The sequence below is a fragment of the Dama dama genome, chromosome 14 (genome assembly GCF_033118175.1).
Source record: "Dama dama isolate Ldn47 chromosome 14, ASM3311817v1, whole genome shotgun sequence".
Lineage (NCBI taxonomy): Eukaryota > Metazoa > Chordata > Mammalia > Artiodactyla > Cervidae > Dama > Dama dama.
In genome coordinates, this window is record NC_083694.1 from 76,256,893 (window position 1) to 76,284,675 (window position 27,783).

General features: G+C 55.6%; 1 protein-coding gene across 5 annotated transcripts in view; it reads right to left on the minus strand.

Moving 5' to 3' along the window:
- NAV1 (neuron navigator 1) overlaps window positions 1–27,783 on the minus strand; it is a 194,306-nt gene that overhangs the window by 22,667 nt on the left and 143,856 nt on the right. For 2 of the 5 annotated variants that reach the window (XM_061161152.1, XM_061161147.1), the window contains 9 exons: window positions 7,061–7,199; window positions 6,327–6,624; window positions 5,010–5,703; window positions 4,371–4,814; window positions 3,634–3,675; window positions 2,987–3,135; window positions 1,387–1,557; window positions 507–559; window positions 52–75 (listed from right to left, as the gene is read on the minus strand). In XM_061161152.1, the coding sequence (XP_061017135.1) occupies window positions 52–75; window positions 507–559; window positions 1,387–1,557; window positions 2,987–3,135; window positions 3,634–3,675; window positions 4,371–4,814; window positions 5,010–5,703; window positions 6,327–6,624; window positions 7,061–7,199 (2,014 nt within the window). The remainder of the gene's footprint in view (window positions 1–51; window positions 76–506; window positions 560–1,386; window positions 1,558–2,986; window positions 3,136–3,633; window positions 3,676–4,370; window positions 4,815–5,009; window positions 5,704–6,326; window positions 6,625–7,060; window positions 7,200–27,783) is intronic. The other 3 variants (XM_061161150.1, XM_061161148.1, XM_061161151.1) reach the window with 3 other exon arrangements.

A 27,783-nucleotide genomic window follows, 5' to 3' on the forward strand; every position in this document is an offset into this window, starting at 1 on the left:
GAGGAGGGGTGCGGGGTGTTAGGAGGCAGAGGCAGAGGCTGGGGACCCTACCTCAGACTGCATCCTCTCCTCAGCCTGGAGAAGGAGCCCAGAAGCGGGGGAGAGAGAGGAGGCGGTTACACGGAGGAGGGAAGGCACAGACGCGCGGCAGCGGGACGTGGGGCGCCAGGGGCCCTTGCGGGCTCAGACCCCAGGCCAGGGTTTAGTCTCCTGCTAGAGCCGCGTCACCCGGGGGGCCGGGAGGGAGCTGGCCTGAAGACTGACCTTGTTTCCACCAACCGCAGGAAGACCTGGCCCCGCCGGAGCTGCCGTCTCTGCATACCCCAAGGGTCCCGGGTGCCGGGGCTGCCCACCCGCCCTCCCTGGGACAGAGCCCAAGACCAGGGCACCCTCCGCATTGCAGAGTTGCTCAGGGACTGGCAGTGAGGCCAGAAGGGCCCGCCTGATGCCCTGACCTCCAGGGGCTCCCACCCGGCCCCCCGCCGAAGAGGGTCCAGGGCGCTTACTGAGGAGTATGTGGATGAGGCGCTGGAGGCCAAGGAGAGCACGGAGCCGTGAACTGCAAGAGAGGCAGAGCGCCAAGGGTTAGCAGAGGGCTCGTGGAGGCAGGAGGCGCCCGAGGCAGGAGCTCGGGCTCTGGTTCTGGCACCAAACACGGGGCCCGGTGGTCCGGCCCCGCCAAGCACTCCAGGCACGGGCAGAGCTGCTCTGCCCCTCTGAGGGTGGGGGCGGGAGAGGACATGCCCCCGCGGGACACAGAGTCGCTGCACCAGAGCTGCTCAGAAGGAAACACAATCCTGCCTGTGCCTCCTTTTTCCAGCGGGCACCTTGTGGATGAGAAACCCCTAAGTGCAAGACACGCATTGTGACTCTGCGCTCAGCGCAATGGCCCTACTGAAAGAACCAGATCAAGGCAGCTGCAGAAGCCCCAGGACAAGCGTCCTGAGGTCCTCAGTTCTCCCCCCCGGAAAGCCCGAGTTCAGACCTGACCACACCACCCCAGAGCGCGGCCCCGAAGCTGGTTTTCGGAGTGCTCTGAAAAGAGGATGGAGAAGCCTGATGCTTTGAAGGGCTAGAGCACCACCCGCGCGTCCCTGCCAGCTCCGTGTGGGGCGGTCCTGTCCTCTGACGAGGGTGGGGGGCAGAGGGGACAGAGGCGCTGTACTCCAGGGGCGCTGTCCAAGCCGTCCACGCTGCCGCCCTGCCCACCCCCAAAGGTCCTGGGCCCCCAGACCCTTCAAGGCATGGGAGGAAAGCGCGGAGATGGCCCTGGGGGATGTTCCGTGAGTCAGAGAGTGTGTGGGGCGGTGGTGGCCATGGAGGTGGGCGGGCGAGGGGACCAGCGGAGCCAGGATGAGCGTGCACCGCGCGGGCGTGAGGTCTCACCGTCGTCCGCAGGGTCTCGGAAGGATCCTGACCGGATCATCCCCTTGGGTCTCTCGGCCAGGGACAGGGTGCTCCCCGTTTGGGAGCCGCCGTACAGCTCGAAGGCCGTCTCGTGGGCGGGGATGCTGTTGGAGCGGGTGATTCTCGGCGTGGTGGCTGCGGTGGGGCTCACTGGAAGGACAGAGCGGGGCGGGGTGGGGGGGCGGGAGAAGAGGCAGGGGCATCAGCCTCGGTCCCGGGGTGCCAGGGGCAGAGGTGGTGGGGGGCGGGAGAGGAGGGAGGTGGGGAGGAGGCAGGGGCGTCAGCCTCGGTCCAGGAGCGCCAGGGGCAGAGGTGGTGGGCGGTGAGAGAGGAGGGGAGTGTGTGCTGGGCTGGGTGTGGGGAGCAAGGCCTGGGGGGGCCCTGCGTCTGAACCAAGGGTTCAGAGCGCGGCCTGTGTGAAAGCCCTCCTGCCCTGGAGACAAGGCTGCCAAAGGTCAGGCTGGGGGTCTGGCAGCTTTTCCAAAGCCTTCACCTCGCTCAGATGTGCCGATGAGAACGGGGCCCCGTGTTTCCCTAACACATAAGGGGCGGCCTGGGAGTTCAGAGCAAGACTCAGATCTGAGCGACGAGGCGAGTCAGTGAGGGGGTCCCCCAGCAGGCACGCCGCTCTGGGTGGACCCGGGGACACGGCGGCGCCCGGCCTCAGCCTGGCCTGGGGTTCAGAGCCCCCAAGCACTTTGGGGGGCTGTGGAGCCTCACTGGCCTGCAGTCCTGCCCCCTCAGCCCTGCCTCTCGGCCTGCACGCCCTGGGGGGTCCACGAAGACCTGGGCGGAAGAAGACCCCGGCTCCCTCGGGGCCCCTCAGCCGTGAGGTGATCACAGCTTGGCCGGGCCCCTTGCTCTCCTACGCGGTCCCTGCCCTCCTGTTAAGGGCCCTGCAGGGGCCAGTTGACCTCTCCTCAGCCTGCTTCCCTCCTCCGGCAAGAGCCCCATCCCAGTCTGCTCAGAGGCCCGGTCGCCTGCAGGTGCGTCCCAGGACCTCGGGCTGGGCCAGCTGCCTTCCTGCAGAACCTGGCGGAGGAGGAAGCCGCAGGCTGGGCCGGGCGCTGTCCCCGAGGGACCCTGGCTCCCAGGAGGCAGGGCCGCGACCCCTGCCTCTGCCCTGCCCGTCTCCAACCAGCCTCCCCCCACCCGCTCTTACAAGCTTTCCCTCGTTCTCAGAGTCCAGAAGTGTGTGGCCAGCACGGGCTCACTTGGCCCTGCCCCTGGGGCGAGCCCGGCCCTAGTGGGGGCAGACCCCCCGCACCGGGCCGGTACCCCGCCGAGTCCCCCAGTAGCCTGGCGCTGAAGGTGGCACGGCGCGGGGGGTAGCCGCCTTTGGGATTGAAGCACCGGTTCTGCTCGGGGCCGCGTTCATGGCCTTTGCAACACTCAGACCATCTGATGCTGCACAGGTACACCCTGTGCCTGGGGGGCCGCCCCTCAGCCCCAGGTCGCGGCTCACGCGGCCCTCGGTCTCAGGCTGTGGGGGGTGAATGGAGGCTCCGTGACCCAGCCCGCACAGCGGGAACCAAGACCTGCCTGCCCTGCCCCCACGGCAGTCCCCGCAGGTACTGACCGATGTTGGTGAGCTGGCCCTTGGAGCTCAGGGACATGGACAGCGCAGGGGGCGACGGCAGCTCCGACTGGTTGTCTGACTCAGGCAGCCCCGCGACGGCGTGGGAGTGTCGCCGCTCCTTGGCCTCCTCCTGGGACGGCAGCTGGTACCTGCAGGCGGCAGGCGAGGGCGCGGCTGGGCGTCCACCACCGGGGCTCGGGGACGGGTGGCAGGAGTGGCCGAGCTGCCCACGGGGGCAGCGAGAGCAGCGTCCACCCCCCGGCAAGAGGGGCTGGAAGACTGGGGTGTCGCTGCAGGGCTCCGCAAGGCAGGGCTGACGACAGAGGAGGCGCCAGGGCGCCGTCCCCGAGGCTCGGGACACAGCCCGGGGGCTGCAGGCACGGACTGCAGGGCCTGCTGCTGTGGGCCCTGGGCCAGACCCGAGGCCTGGGCCAGCGCGGGCCAGCATGCGATCCCGCGTGGAGACTCTCCCCCTCTGTCACCAGAGCAGCGCCCGGCTCCCGGTGGCGCTCAGGGCAGGGGTGAGCCTGGGAGTGGGCCCTGGAGGAGGCGGGGGGCGGCACGTACGGCCGCGGCCGGGGCAAGCACAGCGGCTCACTCAGGCCAGGAGCCCCACGGGCAGGAAAGAAAACACGCGCGAGCGTTACCTGAGCCCCTTCTTGGGGAGAGTGTTCCGATCCCGCTGATTACTGCGGAGGAAGAAAGAGAAGCACGTGGGTTCAGGGTTCGGGACCAGAGACTCGACGGGGACCCAGGCATCGCTGTGAGCCCCTCGGCTCCACCAGCAAAGGGGAGGACGGCCCTGGCACCCCTCATGGTCTGAGAAATAGTTCTGAGATGCTCCATGTTTTTCTCCGATTAGCTTTTTTTTTTGACCAGGGATTGAACCCACGCTCTTGGCAGTGAAAGCGTGGAGTGTAACCACTGGACCAGCAGGGAGTTCCCTCTGACTTGCTTTTCAGAGATCGCATTAGGGGGACATCCCTGGCGGTCCGGGGGTTCTCTGTGCTTCTAGTGCAGGGGGCTCAGGTTCAGGTCCTGACCAGGGGACAAAGGGCCTGCCTGCCGCACAGCGTGGCCAACGTAAGTAAATACATGCAAATAACTCTTCTCATAAGATGATATAATGGGAGACGGAAAGCAGCATGTGACGTTACAGGAGTGATCTGGGGCCAGGAAGAAGCAGCTTTGGCTGGCAGGTTAAACCCGCCAGGGGGTCCTGAGAAGTCCGCCAGCATCTATGGATTAGCTTCCCATGCAGGAGGTGAGAATCGGGATCAAAACACAGAAACGAAAGCCTGTTCATCCACAGCGCAAGGAGCAGACACGCTTAATCACACAGACGCTGAAGGTCATGGAGTGGGAAGCAGACGCGGCCGCCTACCTGTCCAGCTGCCCGGCCCTGGGGCTTCCGCTCCAGGCCAGCTCCTCGGCATCCTCCGCGGCGGGAGCGGTGGGGGGAGCGGGGCTGCCGGGGGCGGGGGCGCCGCTGGGGAAGGTGCCGGGTAGGCTCATGGGCATCTGTAGGGACTCCATGCTCCGGTGCAGCCCTGAGAGCTTGGGGTACATGCGGGGCTCCTTGGGGACGCCGAAGCCGCTCATGAGCTCCAGGCCCTGCGAGAAGCTGGCCGAATTGATGTTGAGGATGGGGGCCGGGCTGGGGGTGAAGCAGGAGGTGAGGGGGCCCCCGGCAGCCGGGCCTGGAGCGTGCAGGTCTGTGGCCTTGGGTGCAGGGGCGTCGCCGGACGCCGGCAGGTCCAGGCTGTTGGAGTTGACTTTGTCAAGGTTGGCCAGGGACGGCGGCTTGACGAAGCTCTTGGCTGCGGCCCTGGGGAAGCGAGGGCAAGACAGACGTGTGGGCTCCAGGGAGAGGGTGGCGGCGGGCAGCTGGGACCTGGGCCAAGTCCTCGTCCTCTTCGGTACTCCGGGGCTCTGAGCGCCCCTGAGACTGGGGAGGACCCCTGACCGGGTGGGTTGGCGCAGGCCGTGGTGGGCGGGGTGGGCACAGATACGCAGGACGTACCTGAGTGGGGTAGGGGGCAGCTCTGCCAGCTTGGGGGCCGGGGCGTGGCCCGCCTGGCTCCGGGGCGTGCTCTCAGGGGAGCCGACGCTCTTCAGGGACAGGCCGTCAGGGCCCAGCGCCTCGGCCTTGGCCTTGGCCTTCTCCTTCTCCCGATCCGTCTGGTTGACTGGGGCCGGGGCGGCCCGCCCGCCGGCCACCTTGGAGGGCTCCTTCAGCCTGGAGGGTGCCAGGCCCGCCGGCTTGCTGCTGAGGAGGCTGGGGTCGATGCTGCTGCTCACGGGCCTGGGGCCACCGCGCCCGCCGGTCACGCTCATGGAGCTGGACTTGGCTGGCCGCGGCAGGCTGCGGTACTGGATGTTGGAGCGGGCGCCCGGGGCCAGGAACCCGGGTTCCACGCTGTTGGACACGTCCAGGCTTGTCTTGCGCCCGTTTGCCGGCTTCACGGGGATGCCTGAGGACTTCTGGGCCTTGCCGAGTGTGGCCGAGCCCCCGGTCTGCACGACGGTGGCCGTGCCCGTGGCAGGAGGGGGCTTCTTGTAGCCAAAGGACCCTGATGTGGACGGGCGTGCGATACCCGAGGGAGGCTTCTTGGCATCGCCCAGGCGGTCGCGGCCGGCGTCTGAGGAGGAGCGCTGCAGGCCCGCGCTCTTCACGGCCAGCTTGGCCTTGTCGGCGGCCTTGCCCTCGGGTTTGCCTGCGGAGGGTAGGCACTGTGAGCAGCAGGAGAGCCAGCGTCTCCCCACCCCGGGAGGAGGGGCACCATGGGGTGCTGGGCCTAACTGCGGGCGATCAGGGACCCACAGGCTGAGGACCATTCTGTGCAGGCCTCGCGTCCAGCTGTTCAATTTCTCTTGTTTTTTGGTGTTTTCTGCTCCCAGGCTAGGAGGTCCCAGTTTGGTTGAAATCACAAGACGATCAAGAAGGGCACACGTCTAACAACAGGTCACCAAGGGGTTGCCCCGTGAGCACCTCTCTGACACTGCCAGAATCTCCCGGGATGGCACCCAGGGCCCCGGGAGGTGTGAGGATATCACCCAAGATCCCAGGAGAGGAAAGGAATCACTGGGCAGTGTGGGAGGCGGGTCAGACCAGGCTCCCTCCTGCCCTACATCTGGCTCAGCCTTCTAAGCATGTGGAGCCCCTGTGCCCGCATCTGCCCGTCTTCCCTGACTCAGGACGGTCTGGAGCCCTGCCAAGTGATGTGTGGGAGCTGCAAGCAGGCTGGTTGCCGCCACCCCCCAAGGAGTTACCGGTCAACAGGACCAGGAGCCGCCAGGGAAGCAGGCCGCGGCCCTGGAACCTGCCCCCTGGGCTCACCTGCCACTTTGAGGGCACTCTGGGCCGTGTGGGTGATGGGCGAGGTGACAGCCACGGGCGGGGTCTTGCCCTTCTTCAGGGGCCCGGGCGGGCCCAGGCCTGCCGGCTTCTTCAGCTCCCCGGCCTTGGACGCGTCGTCGCAGCTCTCGGGCCGCTCCCGCCGCCACTTGGACCCCGCAGTCTCCATCTTCAGGCTGCCGCTGTCGTACTCCAGCTTGCGGGGGGCCTTCTCCTCCGACTCACTGAACCAGCTCAGCCCGCTCTCCGCCAGTGAGCGCTTCTCTGAGTCTGTGCGCAGCTGGAGGCAAGAGAGGGCGGGGTGGACGCTCAGCGGGACAGGGAGGGCAGGGCCAGAGGGCAAATGGGGGCCATGGAGGGCCCTCCTCTCCAGGGCACTGAGACCCAGGCTTTCGCCTGCACCCCAGGCTGCTGGAGATGACAGTGCACGCACGCCAGACTTCTCTCCAGGTGGGACAGCGCTCACAGGCATCCTCCAAACGGGCATGGGCGCCAAACAGACCTGCCCCCAGGACAGATCACACCCTAGGGGTTCCTTCCCGCCAGCTCGAAGACTCGATTCCGTGCATGTGGGGACCAATCCCATGGATTGGTACATGCACACAGTGTACATGCCACCCCGCGTGCAGAGCACACACCACCCCGCACACAGGTGCGGCTGGGTCTGCCCGTGGTTGGCCTCGAGAAGGGGGCCCTACGTCTGCACCCGCACCTACCACTATTGTCGAGTTCCTGCGAGATGCCGTGGGCGTGGTGGGCAGGGAGTTGAGTGAGGAGCTGGCATTGAACTCTTCGGAGCTGAGGTTGTCGGAGGCATCACTGAGTCCACTGCTGATGGAGCTGCTCTCATCCCAGCTGTGGGCGGGGGAGAAAGGTGAGCAGTCAAGACAGAAGCCAGGGCGAGAACTAAAGTTCCCTTACGGAGGAGAGGATGGCTGCACTCCAGCAGACAGACAGGCCAAGAACAGAGAGTCTGGGGGTTAATCCTAGATTTGGTAGCAGAGCAAAGCTTGATTTAAACTTGCTTGTATTAAACACCTGGTGATGTTCTTTTATAAAAGGAAGGGACTAGCTTTATTTGTTCGTTTCCAAGGCAAAACAATCAACATAAACCAATATCACAGTAATCCAAGTCTATGCCCCAACCAGTTATGCTGAAGAAGCTGAAGTTGAACGGTTCTATGAAGATCTATAAGACCTTATAGAACTAACACCCAAAAAAGATGTCCTTTTCATTATAGGGGACTGAAATGCAAAAGTAGGAAGTCAAGAGATATCTGGAGGAGTAACAGGCAAGTTTGGCCTTGGGAGTACAAAATGAAGCAGGTCAAAGGCTAACAAAGTTATGTCAAGAGAACACACTGATCATAGCAAACACCCTCTTCCAACAACACGAGAGAAGACTACACAGGGGCATCACCAGATGGTCGACACCAAAATCAGATTGATTACATTCTTTGCAGCCAAAGATGGAGAAGCTCTACACAGTCAACAGAAACAAGACCAGGAGCTGACTGTGGCTCAGATCATGAGCTCCTTATTGCCAAATTCAGACTTAAATGGAAGAAAGTAGAGAAAACCACTAGACCATTCAGGTATGACCTAAATCAAATCCCTTACGATTATACAGTGGAAGTGACAAATACATTCAAGGGATTCGATCTGATAGAGTGTCTGAAGAACTATGGATGGAGGCTCGTGACACTGTATAGGAGGCAGTGAACATCCCCAAGAAAAAGAAATGCAAAGAAGCAAAATGCTTCTCTGAGGAGGCCTTACAAATAGCTGAGAAAATAAAAGATGCGAAAGGCAAAGGAGAAAAGGAAAGACATACCCATTTGAATGCAGAGTTCCGAAGAAGAGCAAGGAGAGATCAAGCCTTCCTCAGTGTCAATGCAAAGAAATAGAGGACAACAATAGAATGGGAAAGACTAAGAGATCTCTTCAAGAAAATTAGAGATACCAAGGGAACATTTCATGCAAAGATGGGCTCAATAAAGGACAGAAATGGTATGGACCTAACAGAAGCAGAAGATATGAAGAAGAGGTGGCAAGAACACATAGAACTATACAAAAAGATCTTCACAACCCAGATAAACCACGATGGTGTGATCACTCACCTAGAGCCAGACTTCCTGGAATGAGAAGTCAAGTGGGCCTTAGGAAACATCACTATGGACAAAGCTAGTGGAGGTATTGGAATTCCATTTGAGCTATTTCAAATCCTGAAAGATGATGCTGTGAAAGTGCTCCACTCAATACGCCAGAAAATTTGGAAAACTCAGCAGCAGCCACAGGACGGGAAAAGGTCAGTTTTCATTCCAATCCCAAAGAATGCTCGAACTACCGCACAATTGTACTCATCTCACACACTAGCAAAGTAATGCTCAAAATGCTCCAAGGCAGGCTTCAACAGCATGTGAACTGTGAACTTCCAGATGTTCAAGCTGGATTTAGAAAAGGCAGAGGAACCAGAGATCAAATTGGCAACACCTGTTGGATCATTGAAAAAGCAAGATTGAGTTCCAAAAAAAACATCTACTTCTGCTTTATTGACTATGCCAAAGCCTCTGACTGTGTGGATCACAACAAACTCTGGAAAATTCTTCAAGAGATGGGAATACCAGACCACCTGACCTGCCTCCTGAGAAATCTGTATGCAGTTCAAGAAGCAACAGTTAGAACTGGACATGGAACAACAGACTGTGTTCCAAATCGGGAAAGGAGTACGTCAAGGCTGTATATTGTCATCCTGCTTATTTAACTTATATGCAGAGTACATCACTCAAAATCCCAGGCTGGATGAAGCACAAGCTGGAATCAAGACTGCTGGGGGAAATACCAATAACCTCAGATATGCAGATGACACCACACTTATAGCAGTAAAGTGAAGAAGAACTAAAGAGCCTCTTGATGAAAGTGAAGGGGGAGAGTGAAAAAGTTGGCTTAAAACTCAATATTCAGAAAACTAAGATCATGGCATCTGGCCCCATCACCTCATAGCAAATAGATGGGAAAACAATGGAAACAGTGACAGACTTTATTTTTGGGGGCTCCAAAAATCACTGCAGATGGTGACTGCAGCCATGAAATTAAAAGATGCGTGCTCCTTGGAAGAAAAGCTATGACCAACCTAGACAGCATATTAAAAAGCAGAGACATTACTTTGCCAACAAAGGTCCGTCTAGTCAAAGCTATGGTTTTTCCAGTAGTCATGTATGGATGTGAGAGTTGGACTATAAAGAAAGCTGAACGCCAAAGAATTGATGCTTTTCAACTGTGGTGTTGGAGAAGACTCTGACAGTCCCTTGGACTACAAGGAGATCCAACCAGTCCATCCTAAAGGAAATCAGTCCTGATTATGCATTGGAAGGACTGATGCTGAAGCTGAAACTCCAATACTTTGGCCATCTGGTGGGAAGAGCTGACTCACTGGAAAAGACCCTGATGCTGGGAAAGATTGAAGGCAGGAGGAGATGGAGATGACAGAGGATGAGATGGTTGGATGGCATCACCGACTTGATGGACATGAATCTGAGCAAGCTCTGGGAGTTGGTGATGGACAGGGAAACTTGGCGTGCTGCAGTCCATCGGGTCGCAAAGAGTCGGATACGACTGAGTGACTGAACTGAACCGAGCTTTATCTGGCCAAGGAGGATGTTCTATCTGCTTAGCAGAACAGTGTATTATAAAGACAAGGCAATTCTTGGATTGACCTAACCATACAGACCCATGTCCCCTCCAATCCTTAAATCACCATGTCTTTACTTTTAGATGTGTTCTTTTAGGCATTTCGTCTCCCTTTTCTAAAATTCTCTATACCTGGTAACTAGGGTGGAAGAAGACTGATCTTTTCAGAGCGGCTTAGATCCATCACGTCTCATGCTTCTCTCTTTACAGGGTTCACCCTGTCGTGAGACCAGGTCCCGCTTCTCAACAGCAAGCCCTGCTCCTTTGGTGACGGCGCCCCACTCTGGGCACGGTGGCCCAGCGCAGGGACCACACGTGCTCAGAGGTCTCCTTTTCCTGCTAGCTGCTCGGAGCATGGACGGCTGTCAGCATCTGCCTGAGCATCTTTCTATCGGAACCTGGTCCACACTCCCAGAGAGCCGGACCCAGCCTCAGTCACTCTCCCGCAGTGCCTTGGCATTGATTTCTGTGTTTGACAAGTTTCACTGTCAGAAGGTTTACTTTTAACATCTGAAAGAAATGCCTCCTCCCCCATTCACACCAGACTCCTCTTGTATCATCTGAGCTTGCTACCAAAGGCATCTCTGTGTTCACACATTATTTTCAAAGCTCAAATTCCATCTTCTACAACCTTTCTTCAAATGTCCTGTTCCCCACGCCTTCCCGCATTTCTATTTCTTCCTTCTGGACCCTAAAGAGTTCTCCAGGTTCCTGTGAAATCTGAAGTTCCACTTTCAGCTTTGGAGCCCCAAACTGAACATGGACCTCTAGCAAGACTGCAGTGCATGAACCCGTGTCCGTGGGAACCTCTAAACCCTCATTCATCAGCTTCACATGTGTGCTGAAGAGGCTGAAGATGTTTTCCATGAATCTGCTGGTTTCTGGAACACTGTTCCCTTTTGATTTATTTTGAGTTTCATCTCATGGAACAAAAATCAGACACACAAGGCATCTAAGGGCTTGGCCCAGACTTAGGCCAGTCTCCCTGTGATTTATTTGCTGGGAAGAGGAAAGTGGGTGGTTTGGATGTTTGGCTTGTTGTTCTGCAGGGATTAATCCAAACACAGTGAGAAAGCAAAGAGCAAGGGATTGGACCACACCACAGAGTGAGCTCGACTTCATTACTAGGAATCACGGCCATCACTAAATGGCCATCCGACTCTCCCCCCCCGAGTGGTGATGTATATTAAATCTCACACCTGTCCTGGACTAAGGTCGTCCTCCCCCCCATTTTGAAGAGAAGAGACACTGAGGGGGAAAGATCAATATGGTTGTAACATCCCATCGGCTCTCCTGGGTCAAGATGAGCTCTCTGGCAAGCACACACACACAATTCCCAGGGCGTTCTCTCAGGTCAAAGACACGAGAAGTCTGTCCTTCCACTGAACCTTCCACCGAGATTAACTGGTGGTCATTGAGGCCTCACAGCAGAGAAAACTCTCATGGGTAATGAGGACTTTGCAGTCCACCAACCCCAAATTTCCTGTCATTTCCCGTGTTGACGGAAAGCCTAAGGCTGGGATGGGGGAGGGGGACACACGCTCCTCTTGGCTCCAAAGATGTCCCCTCCCGAGTCACAGACCCTCCTGCGGTCATGAGGAAGCATAAGCCTAATTGCCGAGAAGGTTGGCTGGATGACCGGAAGCCTTCCTGGAGAAATTGCTTTGTAGGTGCTGAACAAAAGGAAAATTCTGTGTTCATGACTGAAGGGGTAAGCATCTCCAGTTGGAGAAATTAGACAAGTATTATATGCTATAGGCAAGGCTCGAATATTATGTAACACTATACAGGGAGAGGACAAACGCCCCTTATCTGTGGTGACCACGGGAACGGCTTCTCGTGCCCACTGACACGCACCCCGCACGGCCCCCGCCCGCCCCCTGCTGCCTGCACCCTGCCACCCCAGCCGCAGGCTCTGAGAGCCTGCTCTCAGGTGGAACCTCGGCCCCTGCGTCAGTTCACTCTCCTGTTTCAGTGAGTGCCTCTTGCAGTAGATTCCTGGAAAAGCGTCCTCGGAAGGCAGACTTTATAAGATCTAACACATTACAAAGTGTTGTTTTTCTATTTCACGTGTGAGATTTTGCCGGATGTTGAACTCCTAGCTGAAGATAATGTCCTCTCCAACCGTGAGGGCCTTGCTCCATGGCCCAGCCTCTGCCGCTGCAGTTGTGACTCCCAGTCCTTAAGGTTTCGGTGGGTCTCCTCTCTGGGATCACTCAGCACCTCCCCTGGTGTTCTGAGGCATCGCGGACGATGTGGCTGGTGAGGCCTGTGTATGCGTGAGCTGGTGCCCCCCTGGCCCCTGACACCTGGACACTCACGCCCTCAGCCCTGGGAAACTCTCTCCAGTTACTCCTTTCACAGTTTCTTCCACTTTCCAGCTCTCTCTCTCTAGACTGTTACTCAGACGATAGTCTAAGGTTGAGGTTCTGATTTTCTCTTATTTTCCATCAATACACACACACACACACACACACACGTATGTATTTTAAACTCTACTCTTTGGGCAGTGGCCCCAGTTTTATCTCCATTGCCTCCTTTAAGATCTCCGTTTCTGCTATCAATATGTTTCCATTTTATACAACAGCATTATCAGTCTTTCTCTCAAGGACGTAACCTCTTCTCTTAACTCTCAGAGACGCTCACTCACTTGTCTGTCTGGAGGGGCAGGTCCACAAGCTCTCTGCCTAGTTCCTGGCTCCAGCTTACTTTGTTCTGTCTTTACTGGTGAGACTTCTGGGAGCGCTGACAATCCATGGCTGACGCTCACCTGTAAGCCTGGGCCCCTCACCCTGAGGTCTTTGGAAGCTCTGTGTTCACAGGGAGGACCTGTCAACTGTTTCCACTGTTCCCACATCTATTAGCCATGAAGTGATGGGACTGGATGCCATTCTCAGTGTTTTGAATGTTGAGTTTTAAGCCAGTTTTTTCACTCTCCTCTTTCAGCTTCATCAAGAGCCTCTTTAGTTCCTCTTCGCCTTCTGCCATTAGAGTGGAATCATCTGCAGGTTGTTGATATTTCTGAGGTTGTTGATATTTCTCCACGCAATCTTGATTCCAGCTTGTGAGTTATCCAGCCTGGCATTTCGCAGAGAACTTAGTATTCTACATTCTACCTATAAATCCAAACAGCAGTCACTAATGGGCACCTGGCATATAGGAGAGGTGTTTTCCTGTGCGTTTACACCACTTTACACCACCAACTTGGAACCAAGCTCTCCCTCTGGGGCGGTTACTGTAAGGCCTTTCTCACTCAGCCTGAGAGAAGACAGTGAAGAGCGTCTGAAGCAGCTCAGGAGGGGCTGAGTCACACAGAAACCAGACAGCAGAGGCGACTCGAGGGGCGTCTCTAACGCGCTGGGACAGGTCAAGTGGGGAACTTTCTCTGCAGGATATTTATCTTCCCATTTACCCATCCCCTCAAACCCCTAACCCTCCCCCACCACATCTTAAACTTTCCACTTCTTGTTTCCACTAGAAGCATAACTGTTTCTTCCTGTCTTCCTACCTTATCTACACCTCCAACTCCTTCTCCTCCGTCCTCACCCCCCAGCCCAGGCCCGGCTGTGGTACCACCAGCCCGTCGCCTTTTCTTCCTTCACGTCTCTCTTGCTTTTGCTCTGGGTCAAATCTGGACGTGCTCACACTTGAACCCCCATGAAAGCCTCTACCCACCCCACTGTCTACAGAGCCCCCTCTTCCGGGGATACACCAAACACCATCAGAAGAGGCCTGACAGCCTTTCCAAAACCTCCATTAGCTCCTCGCTGCTGAGACAACCAACTCAAACCCTGCATCCATGAGCACGCGCGTACTGCATGATTAAGAACACAAACGTGGGGGCCGGACTCTCAGAACTCAAGTCCCGTAAACTCTGCCCAGGGTTGAATTTGAGGTCAACATGGCGAACACCCCGGAGGTCACATCTATGGGGCAGCATCAGCCGATGGATGTTTGATGAAGACTATGGAGATCTGGCTCACCACACAAGGAGGGGAAAGATGGGAATGAGACAGGAAATCAGAAAGAAGAGGAGGCAGAGTGGGGTGGCTTAATTCTCCATGCACACCGGGAATGTGACGCAGCCTCATGGGACACGGGTGGGCAGGGCACGCCGCCTTTCCCGCGGGCCCCCTTCTTGCTCCATGGAAGCACCGACGTGCAGCAGGAGGCCCCTCACCACCACGCGTGACCTCTCTGCGAGGGTTCAGGAGTCCTGGCATCACTGTGGGCACCTGATGGGGAGCGCGCAGAGCCGATCTGCCTCCACGGGCTTCTCCCAGCCCCGCGGTGTGCAGCCAAGGTCCACACAAACACCAGCTTCCTCCAGGCTCCCGTGGTCCTCTGCGTCACCCTTCCCGTGTCTCCTCATCGCGTCTCGGGCTCTGCAGGAGCGTCCGCCTTACAGGCAGTCTCCCGAGGGGCAGGACAGAGTTCTGGCCTCTGTGCCTCTCACAGTGTCTACACAGCAGGCAGACCTGTGAAAGCGGGGGTGCACAATCAGAGAAGCGGTTACAGCTTCCCCGTGCCAGAGATCCGTTCTCCAATAGTGACCTGTAGTTTGTTTCTGAAGGATCCTCGCTTCAGTGGGAATCGATAACCTTTCTCTTTGTAGAGCTTCCAGATCTCCGCTTGAATTCTTGGTCTATGCAAGCACATGATCCAGCCCGTCTACCGGATCCTTCAAAGTACTTAGAAAAAGTACTCAATGATCCTTCTGCCAGCTCCAACACCGAGTCAGCTGTCGGTTCTGTGAGTAAGTGCATGGGAAGCTATACCTGGGAACGGACGCCCCAGGGCTGAGGGCAGCGTCGGCCTCCCCCGCGGTGGAGCCGAGTCTCGGCTCTGCGGTCACTCTGCGGTCACTTTGGTTAAAGTCGGGTCCTGACGTCTCGGAGGCCGGATCAAGGCTGCTCTTCCTGTGGGGCTGGAACGTGACCGTGGTGATGCCAGCCTTCTCTGTGTTCTGCAGCCCGGCTGCCGGCTCGCAGGGGCTGCCCCGGGCGCGAGAGGAGGGCCTTGTGCTTGCGGGGGCCCCGCTCTCAGCTTCTCCTGCGCTGTGCGGCCAGGCACCGGGCGGCTGATCTGTGCTCCCTGGCTGGGAAGGGCGTCTGCCCCGTCTCTACCCTGCCCTTGGTCATCGGCTGGCGGCCCCTGCGTGCTCCCAGGGAAGGCGTCGTGGGAAAGAACTGGGGCTGGCCGGGGTCGTACTTGCTCTGTGACTGTGTCTCCTTGTAGCCAATTCACATGTAGCCTCCAGAAGTTTGTACGGAGTCCATCTGTCTCCTTTTCCTCATCGATGGTGGGTTGACCCCCCTCCCACCGGGCCTCTGGGATGAAAGCTGCCAAGCATTCTTGCCCCCCGGAAACTTGGTTCAGTTAGAACACTCTGTATCTTTAGGCACTTATGGTTTTCTTTTCTAAATCGTAATTGTTACTTCTCCAGCTTCCTGCCACTGGGTGGAAGTGGCAGTGTACGGTGACTCTGCCCTGTTCCCGTCAGTAAATCACGAAGCCCTCCATCTAGGCTGCGAGCGTGTCGGCTGACTGCTGTTCCCGTTCCCACGTCCTGGCCCTGGGCCGCGTGGGCGCACCCATCTCTGTGGGAGGAGAACCTGGCCGCGGAGGGGAGTGGTGCACCTGGACGCTGCCCCGAGTGTCTGCAGGCCCGGGGCGGGCGCACCCTCCCTCTGGGGGCTGCGCCAGCGCTCACAAAGCTCTTGGCTGCGGCCAGGCGCCCCTCCCAGCCGTCGCCCCCAGAGCTCAGGGGCCAAGGGAGCCTGCAGGCCACCAGAGGCCGAGGGCCCGGGCCAGCGGCGGGCCGGGCCAGCGAGCCGGCAGTGCACGGGAAAAGGCCTCAGTTCTCCCTTCTCCAGCAGTCTTTGGAAGTCAGGCCTGACATTGAATCTGTTTTCCTTTGGTCCAGAATATATGTGCCTGATGAAGCAGTAAAGAGATGAACCTGAGGAAACCATGTTTCTCTGGTTATTTACCACTTAGTGGATAAGAGCTCTGTCCACAAAACCTTATTTTTTCCTCAGAAACATCCAAGATCCAACAGACTGGTGTGAGAGCAGGGCTGGTTGTTTTCTTCTTCTGGAGTCATTTTCACTCCCAGGTGAGGCTTCCCCAGCACCTCGGTGGTAAGGAATCTGCTTCTAATGCAGGAGACGTGGATTCAATCCCTGGGTTGGGAAGATCCCCCAGAGAAGGGAATGGCAACCCACTCGAGTACTCTTGCCAGGAAAATCCCATGGACCGAGGAGCCTAGCAGGCTACAGTCCTTGGGGTTGTAAAGAGTTGGACACGACTGAACAACTAAACAACAGCTGACTCTGAGGGTAGCATCAGGCAGACAACAACCCTGAAGCATTTGCAGCTGTACTCTGCACCCCCGAGGAGACCACCAGGGCACAGTGAGCACACACGTTGCTTCCAGGTGGAGCTGACGGAGCTGGAAGCCTGAGGTTACAGCCCCAGCAGACGCCCAAGCCCTCCTGATCTCCATCTGGTATCACTCCCTTCTGAACAGAAACTCACTCCAGGACAGCAGAAGGCTCTCTGACCACAGAGTAGAAAGCCTTCAGGAAACACAGTCCTCAACTGCTCATAAAAAGCAGCCTGAGTCAGACGTGGGAGGCTTCCAGGGCCCATCACTGAACCTGCAAGGGTGGCCGTGCTCTGTGAACCTACGGACATCGGGTGGGCCCCGGGGAGAGTCACCAACTCGGGACCTGCGATTCGACCCCTGCGGGGCCCGGCCGTTAGACAGGTGGCAGCAAGCAGAGGTGAGTCAGTGGGACTCAGGCCTGGGACAGAGCCCAGCCCCACTGCCACGGTGAGGACGGCGACTCCCGTGATGGGCTGGCCCGGCTCCCAGGGCCGGCGTGGCTGCGGGTCAAGACAACGGAACATCCCACCGGCACAAGCGCTTTGGATGAGGCCCCCAGATGGCGCGGCAGCCCCGCAGCTCAAACTGCTCTACTTCAGGGGACCAGAAAGGTGGACAGGGCTTGGTTAGGACCAGCCTGAGTCAGAACCACACACGGAAGGAGCCTCCAAATCACTGTCGTCCTGACCCTTGCTCCAGGTCTGAAGACGGCCACGGCCTCCCTGCTCACCGTCCAGGACGGAACGTGACGGCCGAGCCCCATGAAGCTGCCGAGGCTGTGGTGGGAGACGGCTGACCGCGGGGCGTCCGCGAGGCCCATGGCGCCTGCTTCAGCACCTGTTTGCTACAGACCTGGGCAGAGGGTGTTTTTTTTCCAGTATTTTTTGTTGTTGATGTGGACTCTTTTTAAAAGTCTTCATTGAATTTGTTACAGTGTTGCTCTGTTTTATGTTTTTGGTTTCCTTTGGCTGCAGGGAGTGGGATCCTAGCTCCCAGACCGGGAACTGCAGCCCCTGCACTGGAGGTGCAGTCTTAACCAGGGACCGCCAGGGAGTCCCTGAAGTCTTCAAGCAGGAAGACGCTGGGTCCCGGGATCTGGGTCAAACAGCAGAGGTGACGGCCGGTCCTGCCTGAGGACCGAGCTTGGTGCTGCGGAGCATCCTGGATGCTCCTCAGTGCACTTCGAGGAGGCCCTGCCCTTCGCTGTCCTGCAGGCCCTTCTGAGAGGTGAGCAGCTCGGATGACAGCCAGGCCTCCCTGGAGCTCACTCCCAGCCCGATGACGGGTCCTGACCTCACAGCTCGTCGGTGAGGCTCGCTCTCTGGCCCCTGCAGCAAGCAAGCCCCCTGTCCCCTTGGTTGCCAGGGGGTCAACTCCTGTTGTTGTTTAGTTACTAAGTTACATCTGACTCTCTTGTGACCCCATGGACTGTAGCCCGCCAGACTCCTCTGTCCATGGGATCTCCCAGGAAGAATACTGGAGTGGGTGCCATTTCCTCCTCCAGGGGGCCTTCCTGACTCAGGGATCAAACCCGCGTCTCTCGCCTCTCCGGCAGGTGGATGCTTCCCCACCGAGCAGCCAGGGCAGCGCAGTGCCCTCACAGGTCTCTGTAACAGGGCAGCCACTGGCCAGGCACATCTACACGCCGAATTCCTGAAACATGGCCGGTCCAAACTGAGGTGTGGTAAGGGTTCACATTTAGCACCAGAGTCCAGAGACTTCGTTTGAAAAAAGAATGCTCTGTATCTTATTAATAACTTCATATTAATACTTAAATGATAATATTTTTAGATATCTTGGATTAAATAAACCTTGTTATTGTAATTAATTCCACCTGTTTTACTTTTTAAAAACATGTCCACTAGGGAATTTAAAATGACAGATGTGGCTCACACCACTTCTGGAAGCCGTGTCTTGGAGGAAACTTTTGGTTGACAGGCTGTCCGCCTGGAAGAGGCGGGGCTCATCGGCGAGGCTGTGGCTGCAGTTGGCCGGTGACCTAGGTCAGTGCCAGCTGAACCCTCTCCGGATGGCACCAGATGTGGCAGAGGCACTGGGCACATACCCTGAATGACTGGCCACAGCCCTGAGCATCTAAGAGGTTAAAGCGAATGAGTGATACAACAGGGACAGAAAGAAGACAAGGCGATGGAGGAGTCACAGTGAAACTGAGCACCCGAGTGAGGTTCAGTTCTGAAAACGACGGGGGCCACGCAGAGAGACCAGCGTTCTGCTCAGGCACCAGCAAGCTCTCACCGCCTCGCGTGGCCTTAGCTCTGCAGGGCAGGCCGAGCGCAGCTTCACTACACGTCTGTGGCTTGGCCGAGGCCACAGCGAGGCAGCCGGGTCTTGCCAAGGACGAACTGCAGAGAGATTTAGAGGAAGGGGGGTGGGGCAGAGAAGAAGCCAAAGTAAACGTCTCGCGCTAGGGGTCTGCCAAGTCTAAGGGTAAAGCTCACCAGCAGAAGGAATTCTGAGGACCCAGTGACCAGAATCCAACAGGAAACTGGAGGATGTGTATAATCAGGGGAATTTATTTGGCCCCCTTGGTACATGGCAGTGAGCTCATACCCCTCACTCCCATCCCTAAGAAAACTGAGGGCTTCAGCAACTTGTTACAGACACTTCCTGGACTGCAGATCTGCTGAATTTTGTCCAACTCTCAAATGCTGAGGCTAATTTTGTGAATGGGCTGGGGACTCTAACATTCATATTTAATCTCTGCAGATCCCACAACACCGTTTTGGAGCCCATTACTCTGTGAGACCTGGGCAACACCTTGGTGATGAATCCTTACTCAGACCCGGCCTGGAAGATTATGAAGATGAACACCACAGATTCAGGAAGTGTTTCCTGGAGGTCAAACCCAACTCAAGTGAAAGTCAAGAAAATCAGATGCCACGCCCTCCTGTACTTCGATCATCCCGCCAGTTGCGGAATCACCATTTCCACTGCCGCCTCTGTCTGTCAAGTGGCTCAGCTCCTAGTTTCCACGTGGGCATCTGGAGGGGCTACTATAAGCACACAGGCTGCTCGGCCACCGAGAGGGTGAACGGCACCCTTGTGGACGCATCCCCATCCTAACTCCCTGCACCCTTCCCCTGCCAGAGTTGACCGCTGTCACCGCCCAGCACAGCCCCCTCCCCTCTCCTGGAAGGGTTACTGCAGAGGGATGCGGTCCTGGCCTCGGCAGAACCCCGCCCGGTCAAGATTCAGCTTGCGTCTGAATCTGGAGGGAGGCCGGCTCAGCACTGGCAAAAGAATGATCTAGAGAAAGAGCCCGCTGGCTTCGAGTGCTTAACTGGTCTGGAGGACTGGGTGCTCCTGCAGGTAACGTAGGAAGTTCTGGGCATACGTGCAATTTTCCAGTGTCTGATCACACCTTCGGAGTCTCAAATGTCTGTGACTCAGAGAAAAGTTATTTTAAATTATCATCTTGCCTCCTAACACCCTGCTTCAAGCATAGCCTTCTTGATTCTGGCATTTAATCTCTACCCTGAGGTTAAGACAGTTTCTCCCACTTAGACCACTGTTACAGACTGAAATGTGTCCCCCCACATCCTTAAGTTGAGGCTATAACCCCCAATGATTATATTTGGAGCTAGGACCTCTAGGGAGGTCATTAAGGTTAATTAAGTGAGGTCAGGAGGGTGGGGCCCTGATCCAACAAGACTGATGTTTTAAGGAGGAGGACCCACCATGTGAGGGCCTGACTCGGCCAGAAGACAGTTCTCACCAGAAACCAAGCACCCTGACCTTAGAATCCCAGCCTCCCAGACTGTGTGAGAATTGATTTCTATTGTCTAAACTCCCAGCCTTCGGTATTTGGTACAATTAGCTGATTCTATCTTCATACATGAAAACATTGGAGCCTGACCACCTCCAGGGTCCAGGCAGTTTTCAGTTCAGCGGTTTACTAACATGAGGTCTTTGATTGTGACTCCACAGGTCATTACAGTTCACGTAGAGCACCCAGATCCATCAGCAGGCTTAGCAGAAGGTATGGGCTGGGAGGGGCGAGGAGGCAGGAGTGAGCGACGGCTGCTGCTCTGACTTGGCAGGGGTGTCCTGCTGGAGAAAACCCATGTTCTTATGATGAAACCAGGTTCTGTGTGTGCTCCCCCAATGACACCATACACGGTCATTCAGCCCTGCAAACAGCTTGGTCAGCACTTTTTGGAACAGAATGGCTGCAACTGGATTAGAGGAATCAATGTATCTCATTGGCATCTTCATGTGGGAAAGGATAATTGCAGGGTGGCGGGCGAGACAGAGAAGGGAGAGGATGGGGAGGAATGAGCGAGGGTTTCCGAGGTGTGGCTTATGGCTTTGCCATGTCAGCTGGCGGGGCCAGAGCGTAGGAAACAGCAGAACGCGGAGCTGTTCAACGGGAGTCTCTCTAATTAGGACCAACTGCGGGTGAGGAATGCTGACTTGGCTGGCCGAAGCCCGATGGGGTTCTCTCTTGTTTCAGAGATTCCTACTTTCTCAGAGGTAGGAGTGAAAAAAGGCACTTCCTTATTTTTCAGAGTGAAGAAATTAAATCCTTCACAGAGTAAAACGTAACTGGGAACCTGAAGACGAGGGAGAACCCCACAGGATGCAGCCTGTCCACCTCTGGAGGATGAAGGGCAGCACCGGTGGCCATTCCCTCTGCACTCAGTCCTGTAGCTGAATCCCTTGGGCCTCAATTTCCCCAGGTATAAACAAGTCATCCAGCACCTTCCAGCAGGATATTCTGAAAGTTGAACATCTGGGAAAATAATTTTGATTCCTAACCTGGACAAAGAAAATTCTGACAAAAACTAACACATCACAAAATTAAGGTGCCGAGCGTTAAAAGTGATCCCAGTTTGAGTGTCCGCGTCTTCATCAAGAGGAACAGTTGACAGCGTGCTGTCTGGGACCCACGGCCCCTTCGCTTCCTAAAGTCAACACAGACGTCCCATTTCACAGGCTTTTGGAAAGGGGTGAAAATGCTGTCAGCGCTGGCGTTTCGGGAGACACTTCCTGCTTCCTCCCCACATCCCTGGCTCTTTCGGAGGCTCTTGTCAGGACGGCCTCACCCAACTCCCAAACCCCTGGCTGACGGAAGGGACGACGTATGGTCCTTCTTGCACTTCTGCACTGTCTTTAAACCAATAAGGAATTAGAGACAACTGACGGTACTCTGAAAAGTCGGGAAGCTTTACATGCCTAGAGCAGGACTTGGCAAGTTTTTCCTGTAAAGAACTGGTCATCATGTTAGCCTTTGATGGCCACGTTCTGTGCACCTGAAGCAGGAATGCAGCCACAGACAGTACGGAAATGAAACTCGAATTTCATATGACTTTCAGGTGTCACAAAGTATTATCCTTCTTTTAATTTCCCCTCTCACATCACTTAAAAATGTGAAAACCATTCTCTGCTTTGTGGGCCAAACCAAAACAGGCAGTGGGCCAGATTTGGCCCAAAAGGCCAAAGTTTGCTGACCACTAGGCTAGAAGAAACTAGAGCAAAATGGAAAGTAACTCTTCAGCTGACAAGTCTTGGACCAAAACGCAACTCTAGACTAAGAAAGACCTCTCCTTTATTCCCTTTCAGTGCCCTTCTTATCCAACCTGCTGGGTTTACAAGTCAAAACAAGATTTTCCTACCAGCAATGTTACTGGCTCCTTTTGACACAGGAAAAGAAAAGGTTGGGGGTGGGGATGGAGGAGGCAGGAGAGGAAAAGAGAAGGAAAAGAGGAAGCTCTAGGCTGGCCTGCCCTTCACTGTGAGAGTTGGACTATAAAGAAAGCTGAGCGCCGAAGAATTGATGCTTTTGAACTGTGGTGTTGGAGAAGACTCTTGAGAGTCCCTTGGACTGCAAGGAGATCCAACCAGTCCATCCTAAAGGAGATCAGTCCTGGGTGCTCATTGAAAGAACTGATGTTGAAGCTGAAACTCCAACCCTTTGGCCACCTGATGCAAAGAGCTGACTCATTGGAAAAGACCCTGATGCTGGGAAAGAATCAGGGCAGGAGGAGAAGGGGACGACGGAGGATGAGATGGTTGGATGGCATCATCGACTCGATGGACACGAGTTTGGGTAGACTCTGGGAGTTGGTGATGGACAGGGAGGCGTGGCATGCTGCAGTTCATGGGGTCGCAGAGTCGGACACGACTGAGCGACTGAACTGAACTGAAGGAGGAGGCACTGCCTTAAAACAGGATGAGATAGATTCAAACATATTTGTAGTTTTAAGAGTAGATGATGTGAAGCTGACAGAAGCAAAGCCTTTTCTAGTGAGAAGCACAGACCTTGCCCCAGGGATGGGGCAGACTGGGCCGTCCTGGTCTCCCGTTAGGGTCACGGCAACAGAGGGGTCCCGGCTCCAGATCGCAAAGCAGCCTGGGAGCACAGGGCAGGCATCAGAAGCGGTGGCAGGGGGTGCAACCAGGACGCCGTGAGCGGCAGCGTGGGCAGTGAGCGCCCAGCTGTGCGCAGGCACTGGGCAGGATGCGGCCTCCCACAGACCTGGCGGCCCTGCCTTCCCTTTGAACACCTCACACCCTTCTTCTGACCACCCTGTGTCACATTCAACCTCTCACCTCAGAATCCCTGGCCTTCCATTATCGCCTTTCTTCTCTTTTCCTCTATTAAATAATAAAAGCCCACTTTCCAATTTCCTCCTAGTATTTCCACATAAAAACCAAGGAGATCATTTTTCCGGTCACTGAGTCTCCTCATCCAGTTAAAAATCCTGACTCGAAACAGACAGCAACACACCACCTGTCTCCCGCCTGTGATCACCCTGACAGTGTCCTCGTTTCATCCACCAGAGAGGAGCGTGACAAGGAACATTCATTCGGAAAGCCAGCAGAACAGAGCAAACACACACTCCCAATCTAGGACCTAAGAGAAACTTCCCCGCGTCCGCCTGCTTGCATGTGTCCTGCCGGACCCCTGGGAGGGTGTGGTCAGAGACCCGAGTGCCCTTCACGTCCACCAAGAGGATCAGCTCAGGATAAATACAGAGCTGGTGACAGGACGGCGGCCTTCAGGGCACACACAGGCAATGTCATCCGAATCCGCGATTGGCCTTCCTTTCCAGCAGCGGCACTAAGAAATCAATCCAGGGCAGAGGGTGAGCACCTGCCAGGAGCTGCCACCCTCCTGAGACCTCTGGGGAGGAGTCCCGCCGACAGCCGGCCATGGACGAGGCAGGTTACTCTCGAGCAGGTCAGAGGCATGGTCACAGAAACTGCTGTCCCTTCACTGAATGTAAGGAAGAAACACCTGGGCTGGGGGTAAAGGTGAAGCTGCTTCCCAGGTTCCAGGAACACTTGGATAGCGCCCATTTAGGTCACTTGCAGTTTTAAGTGGCTCTGGCTGGATTTCTTCATACCCGTAACGCCTGCAACTCATCTTCATGTCATATCCTCACTCAAATTCCAAAAGAAAAATGTCTGTCATACATGCTGGCAGTGGCCAGAGCTGTAGGAGTCCAGGGTGGTAACAGCTTTCTCTCCACAAAGAATCAGCAGCTGAGGCCTCAAAGGAGCATCAGTGCATTGCCAGTGAGGCTTCTCAATTTGCTCCTGGGGGAGCTCATTGGATGCCTCTGTTGCCACCCTGATGTCATTATCTCAAAAGAAATGGTCTTGAGAAGGTAGGAGAATTTAAGGGCATGTTTCATAATGGAACGTTTGTTTATCTGTGTGGTTTTAATGATAAAGATTTTAGTTGTAGCAAAGCAGTCCACGTGTGAGTCAGGCTGCCTTGTGCAAAGTTGCTGTTCGCTTACTCAGCAGGCAGCAGGGGTCTGACCCAATAGGAGTTACGACCTGTGCCCACCTGGTAGACAGGACCAGCAGGACTCTTCACTGCTGGACACACATGCAGCAATGGACCAGAGCAAGGTCTGCAGCTGTACTGAAGATGCGAGGCTTTCTGGAAGACACCCTTAAATGATGCTACTGACCATCATGCCACCCAACACCAGAAACGCTGGAGCCCAGCAAGACTGTCCCCTTCCGTCTGCAGAGTCGAGAAGTTACCAAGCTCACTCACTCACCTGCCTGTAACCTTCCTCACAGCTAAGCAGGTTCTCCACCTTCCCACCACCCAGTGCACTGTGGATGTCCAAAGAGCGACTCCAAAATGCTCACAGTTAAAAGCTGTCTTTAGCATGCTCCTTCGGAGAAGGCAATGGCAACCCACTCCAGTACTCTTGCCTGGAAAATCCCATGGACGGAGGAGCCTGGTAGGCTGCAGTCCATGGAATCGCTAGAAATCAGATATGGCTGAGCGACTTCACTTTCACTTTTCACTTTCATGCATTGGAGAAGGAACTGGCAACCCACTCCAGTATTCTTGCCTGGAGAATCCCAGGGACGGGAGCCTGGTGGGCTACCGTCTATGGGGTCGCACAGAGTCGGACACAACTGAAGTGACTTAGCAGCAGCAGCAGCATGCTGCTTTCCTCCAGATCCACGGCACCTGCTTTCATCAGAAGGGCATGCCTTATACACTGTTTTCTAGTTGGGATGGATTTGTGCTCATCCATGCATATATTCTAACCTTAGTTTTCTTGTGAACATCACCAGATTGTGAAAACAATAGTTACCGTATGTCCAATATTTAAATACGTGTCTAACCACTGTCCTGGACACTTACATACATGCACAACCTCACTTAATATTCGTATCAGCCTGGACTAGGATATTATTTCCATTTTACCTGTAAGAGAGGGGAAACTTAAGATTTAAGACCTGGAGAAGGGAATGCCTACCCACTCCAGCATCTGGCCTAGAGAATTCCATGGACAGAGGAGCCTGGCGGGCTGCAGCCTATGGAATCACACAGAGTCAGACACGACTGATCGACGAACACTTTCACTCTCAAGGTCACAAGCCTGCCCATGGCCCCACAGCCTCCCTTAGTGTCACGATCTGTCTGACTAAAGACCTGTCATTAACCACTGAGCAGAACAGAAATATTCCCATCAGGAGGGAGACAGCTCTAGTTAGGCGTGGTAGAACTAGCGAAGCTAAATTGGGCATTTGCTCAGATCACAGGGAGCTCTCTGGCGTGTCACTCTGCAGGGTGTGGTTTGGCAGCTTTCCAAATGATGTTCTACTGCAGGGCAATGATCACTTACAAGCCTCCAGGGGACTTTTGCATAAAAAGATGGTCTCCAGGTCAAAGGCAATTTGTATCTGCTCTGCCGAGTTACTGAGGTCTGGAATGGAGAATCATGAAGAAATGGGGTTGGTCCTGGACCTCAAAAGGCCTGAAGACTCAAACAGAAAACTCCCAAGAGTGGTCTGCTTCTCAGGAACTGGACAAGGGCTTGAGCACACAGCAGGCCAGCCATCCCCACAGGCCCTTCCACGAGCGCACGTCAGCTCCCTTGGCACAGGCCAGTGGACAGCGTGCCCCTGCAAGTCGGTGGCATGGGGCTGGGACGGTGCAGGCAGCTCTCGACGACTCAGGTGCCTCAGCCTGGGTGGGTGGGCTTTCCGGAGCCCTGTCCACCTCCTTCCACATGGGATTCATCGAGAGCCCACGTGGCCCGAGTGTGAAGTCCAGTCTCCAGAATGGCACTGAGCAAAGGACTCTTTGTGGCGACAGGTGAAACTAAAATACCCCTGGTAGCAACGGCCTGGATGCTGGGCAAGCCCTACGGTGGACGCCGTGGGGACACCTGCCTTTAGTGTGGCCCTGGAGTGGCAGAGCCCTAACCGGGGGTCCGCAGGGTCTTCCTGTGTCAGCCTGGCCCCAGGACCAAGTCACATACTCCCCACAAAGAGCAGGTCAACCAGCCGGCCACTAACTCCACATCTGCAGCAACCTGCCCTGCCTGTCAACGGCATGGCGGCTGCTAACTGGTCTGCTTGCGGGGAGGCCTGTCTCCCTTCCGGTGTGTCCCTGTGGTGCACACTTTCCTGGCTTCTGTCTCTGGGAGGGTCTTTGGTTTCACAACAATCCCCTACATTCACCCACCAGAGGCCAACACTTATATAGCCCTGTTTCCAAAGAGCCATCCTATGTGGAGTCTGCCCAGGACAGATCGAAAATGAGTCAGGAGCAGAATCGGCAAGGAAGTTACATGCAGTGCAGTTCAGATGTCTTCCAAGCACACCCGAAAAGGAAGCCCTGGAGGCCCTTTCTGGCCAAGAGCGCTCAGCATTTGAGTTGAGGCCGCCCTGAGTGAGGACTCGTGGAGGGCTCTTCTCTCCAATCCCAGGCAGTGGTCAAGCTGAAGGCCACCAGGTCTTCCTGTCAGACACCATGTGCTGGGATTCAATTAAACATGGGCCTTTTCCAATCACCCAGCTATGGGCTGAAATGTACATGGTGAAATTGCTTCTGCTTTCTCTATTTATGAAACATGCCGTATAGTCCCTCATCAACGTGTCCTCGAGGCTGGACTGCAGTACTTACAGCACTGTGGCTCCCAAAGAGACAGTCTTCTCCCTCGAAACAGCCACCTCTTAAATCCGTGAGTGCCGTTCATCTGGGAAGGCAGTCCTGGGTAGGCAACCAGAGAGCTTTCTTTGCCTGAGGGCATATGGGTCTCTAATCTGTTCTCAGACCCCAGGTCTGGGATGCTAGGCAAGGTACCTTTTAACTTGAGCCTCCCCCCTCACCTGACCCCCAACAACCCGTGCATTCTTTCCTAATGTAAAGATTTCCAATAACAGCATAAAATGAGCAGTTAATAATAGGTCCCAACATGTAATTTACAGTGGTTTCCAAAAATAAAAGCTTCATGGGGGAAAAATCTGCAAGTTACCACTGTGAGGTAGACACGAGGGATGTTTCCTCACACCAGGGAAACCTGGGCGTCTGCACACAACTGGCAGGCAAGGACTCCAAACACAGTCCTTGGAAATGATTTTCTTGTGTAAACCAAACCCTAACTTTTCCCTCCCTCGCCACTCTGTCTCCTTCTCCTCAACCAACCTCACAATTAAGCACCCAAGGCCTGTTCCTCAGTGTTTCCTTACATTTCTAGACAGCAAGAAGGGAAAAAAGGCGATGCTATAATCTGTTACCTTTCTCGCACTTTGTCTAAGGTGATGCCTGGAAACCCTTGTTTGCTTGCCAACCAGCCTATAATGCTTACGTCCTTGAAAACCAGCACTTGTTCAGGATTTAAAAGAGGTGCTCCTGAGAGGCCCTCCAGATTCGTGTGTTCTGACTGCTTCTCATCCCCTCACTAAGATTCTCCACTCTTAATCCTCCCAGGGAGGACTGGGCAGGTTTGTCCAAAGAAATCTGAGCATCTGGAAACCCCACTGACTAGAAAGCTCACTTGTCTCTTTAATCGAGGTCTTAAGGAAGGCCGAGCTGTTGCCCCCACCACGAGGGGTCAGTGATCTGGCTGT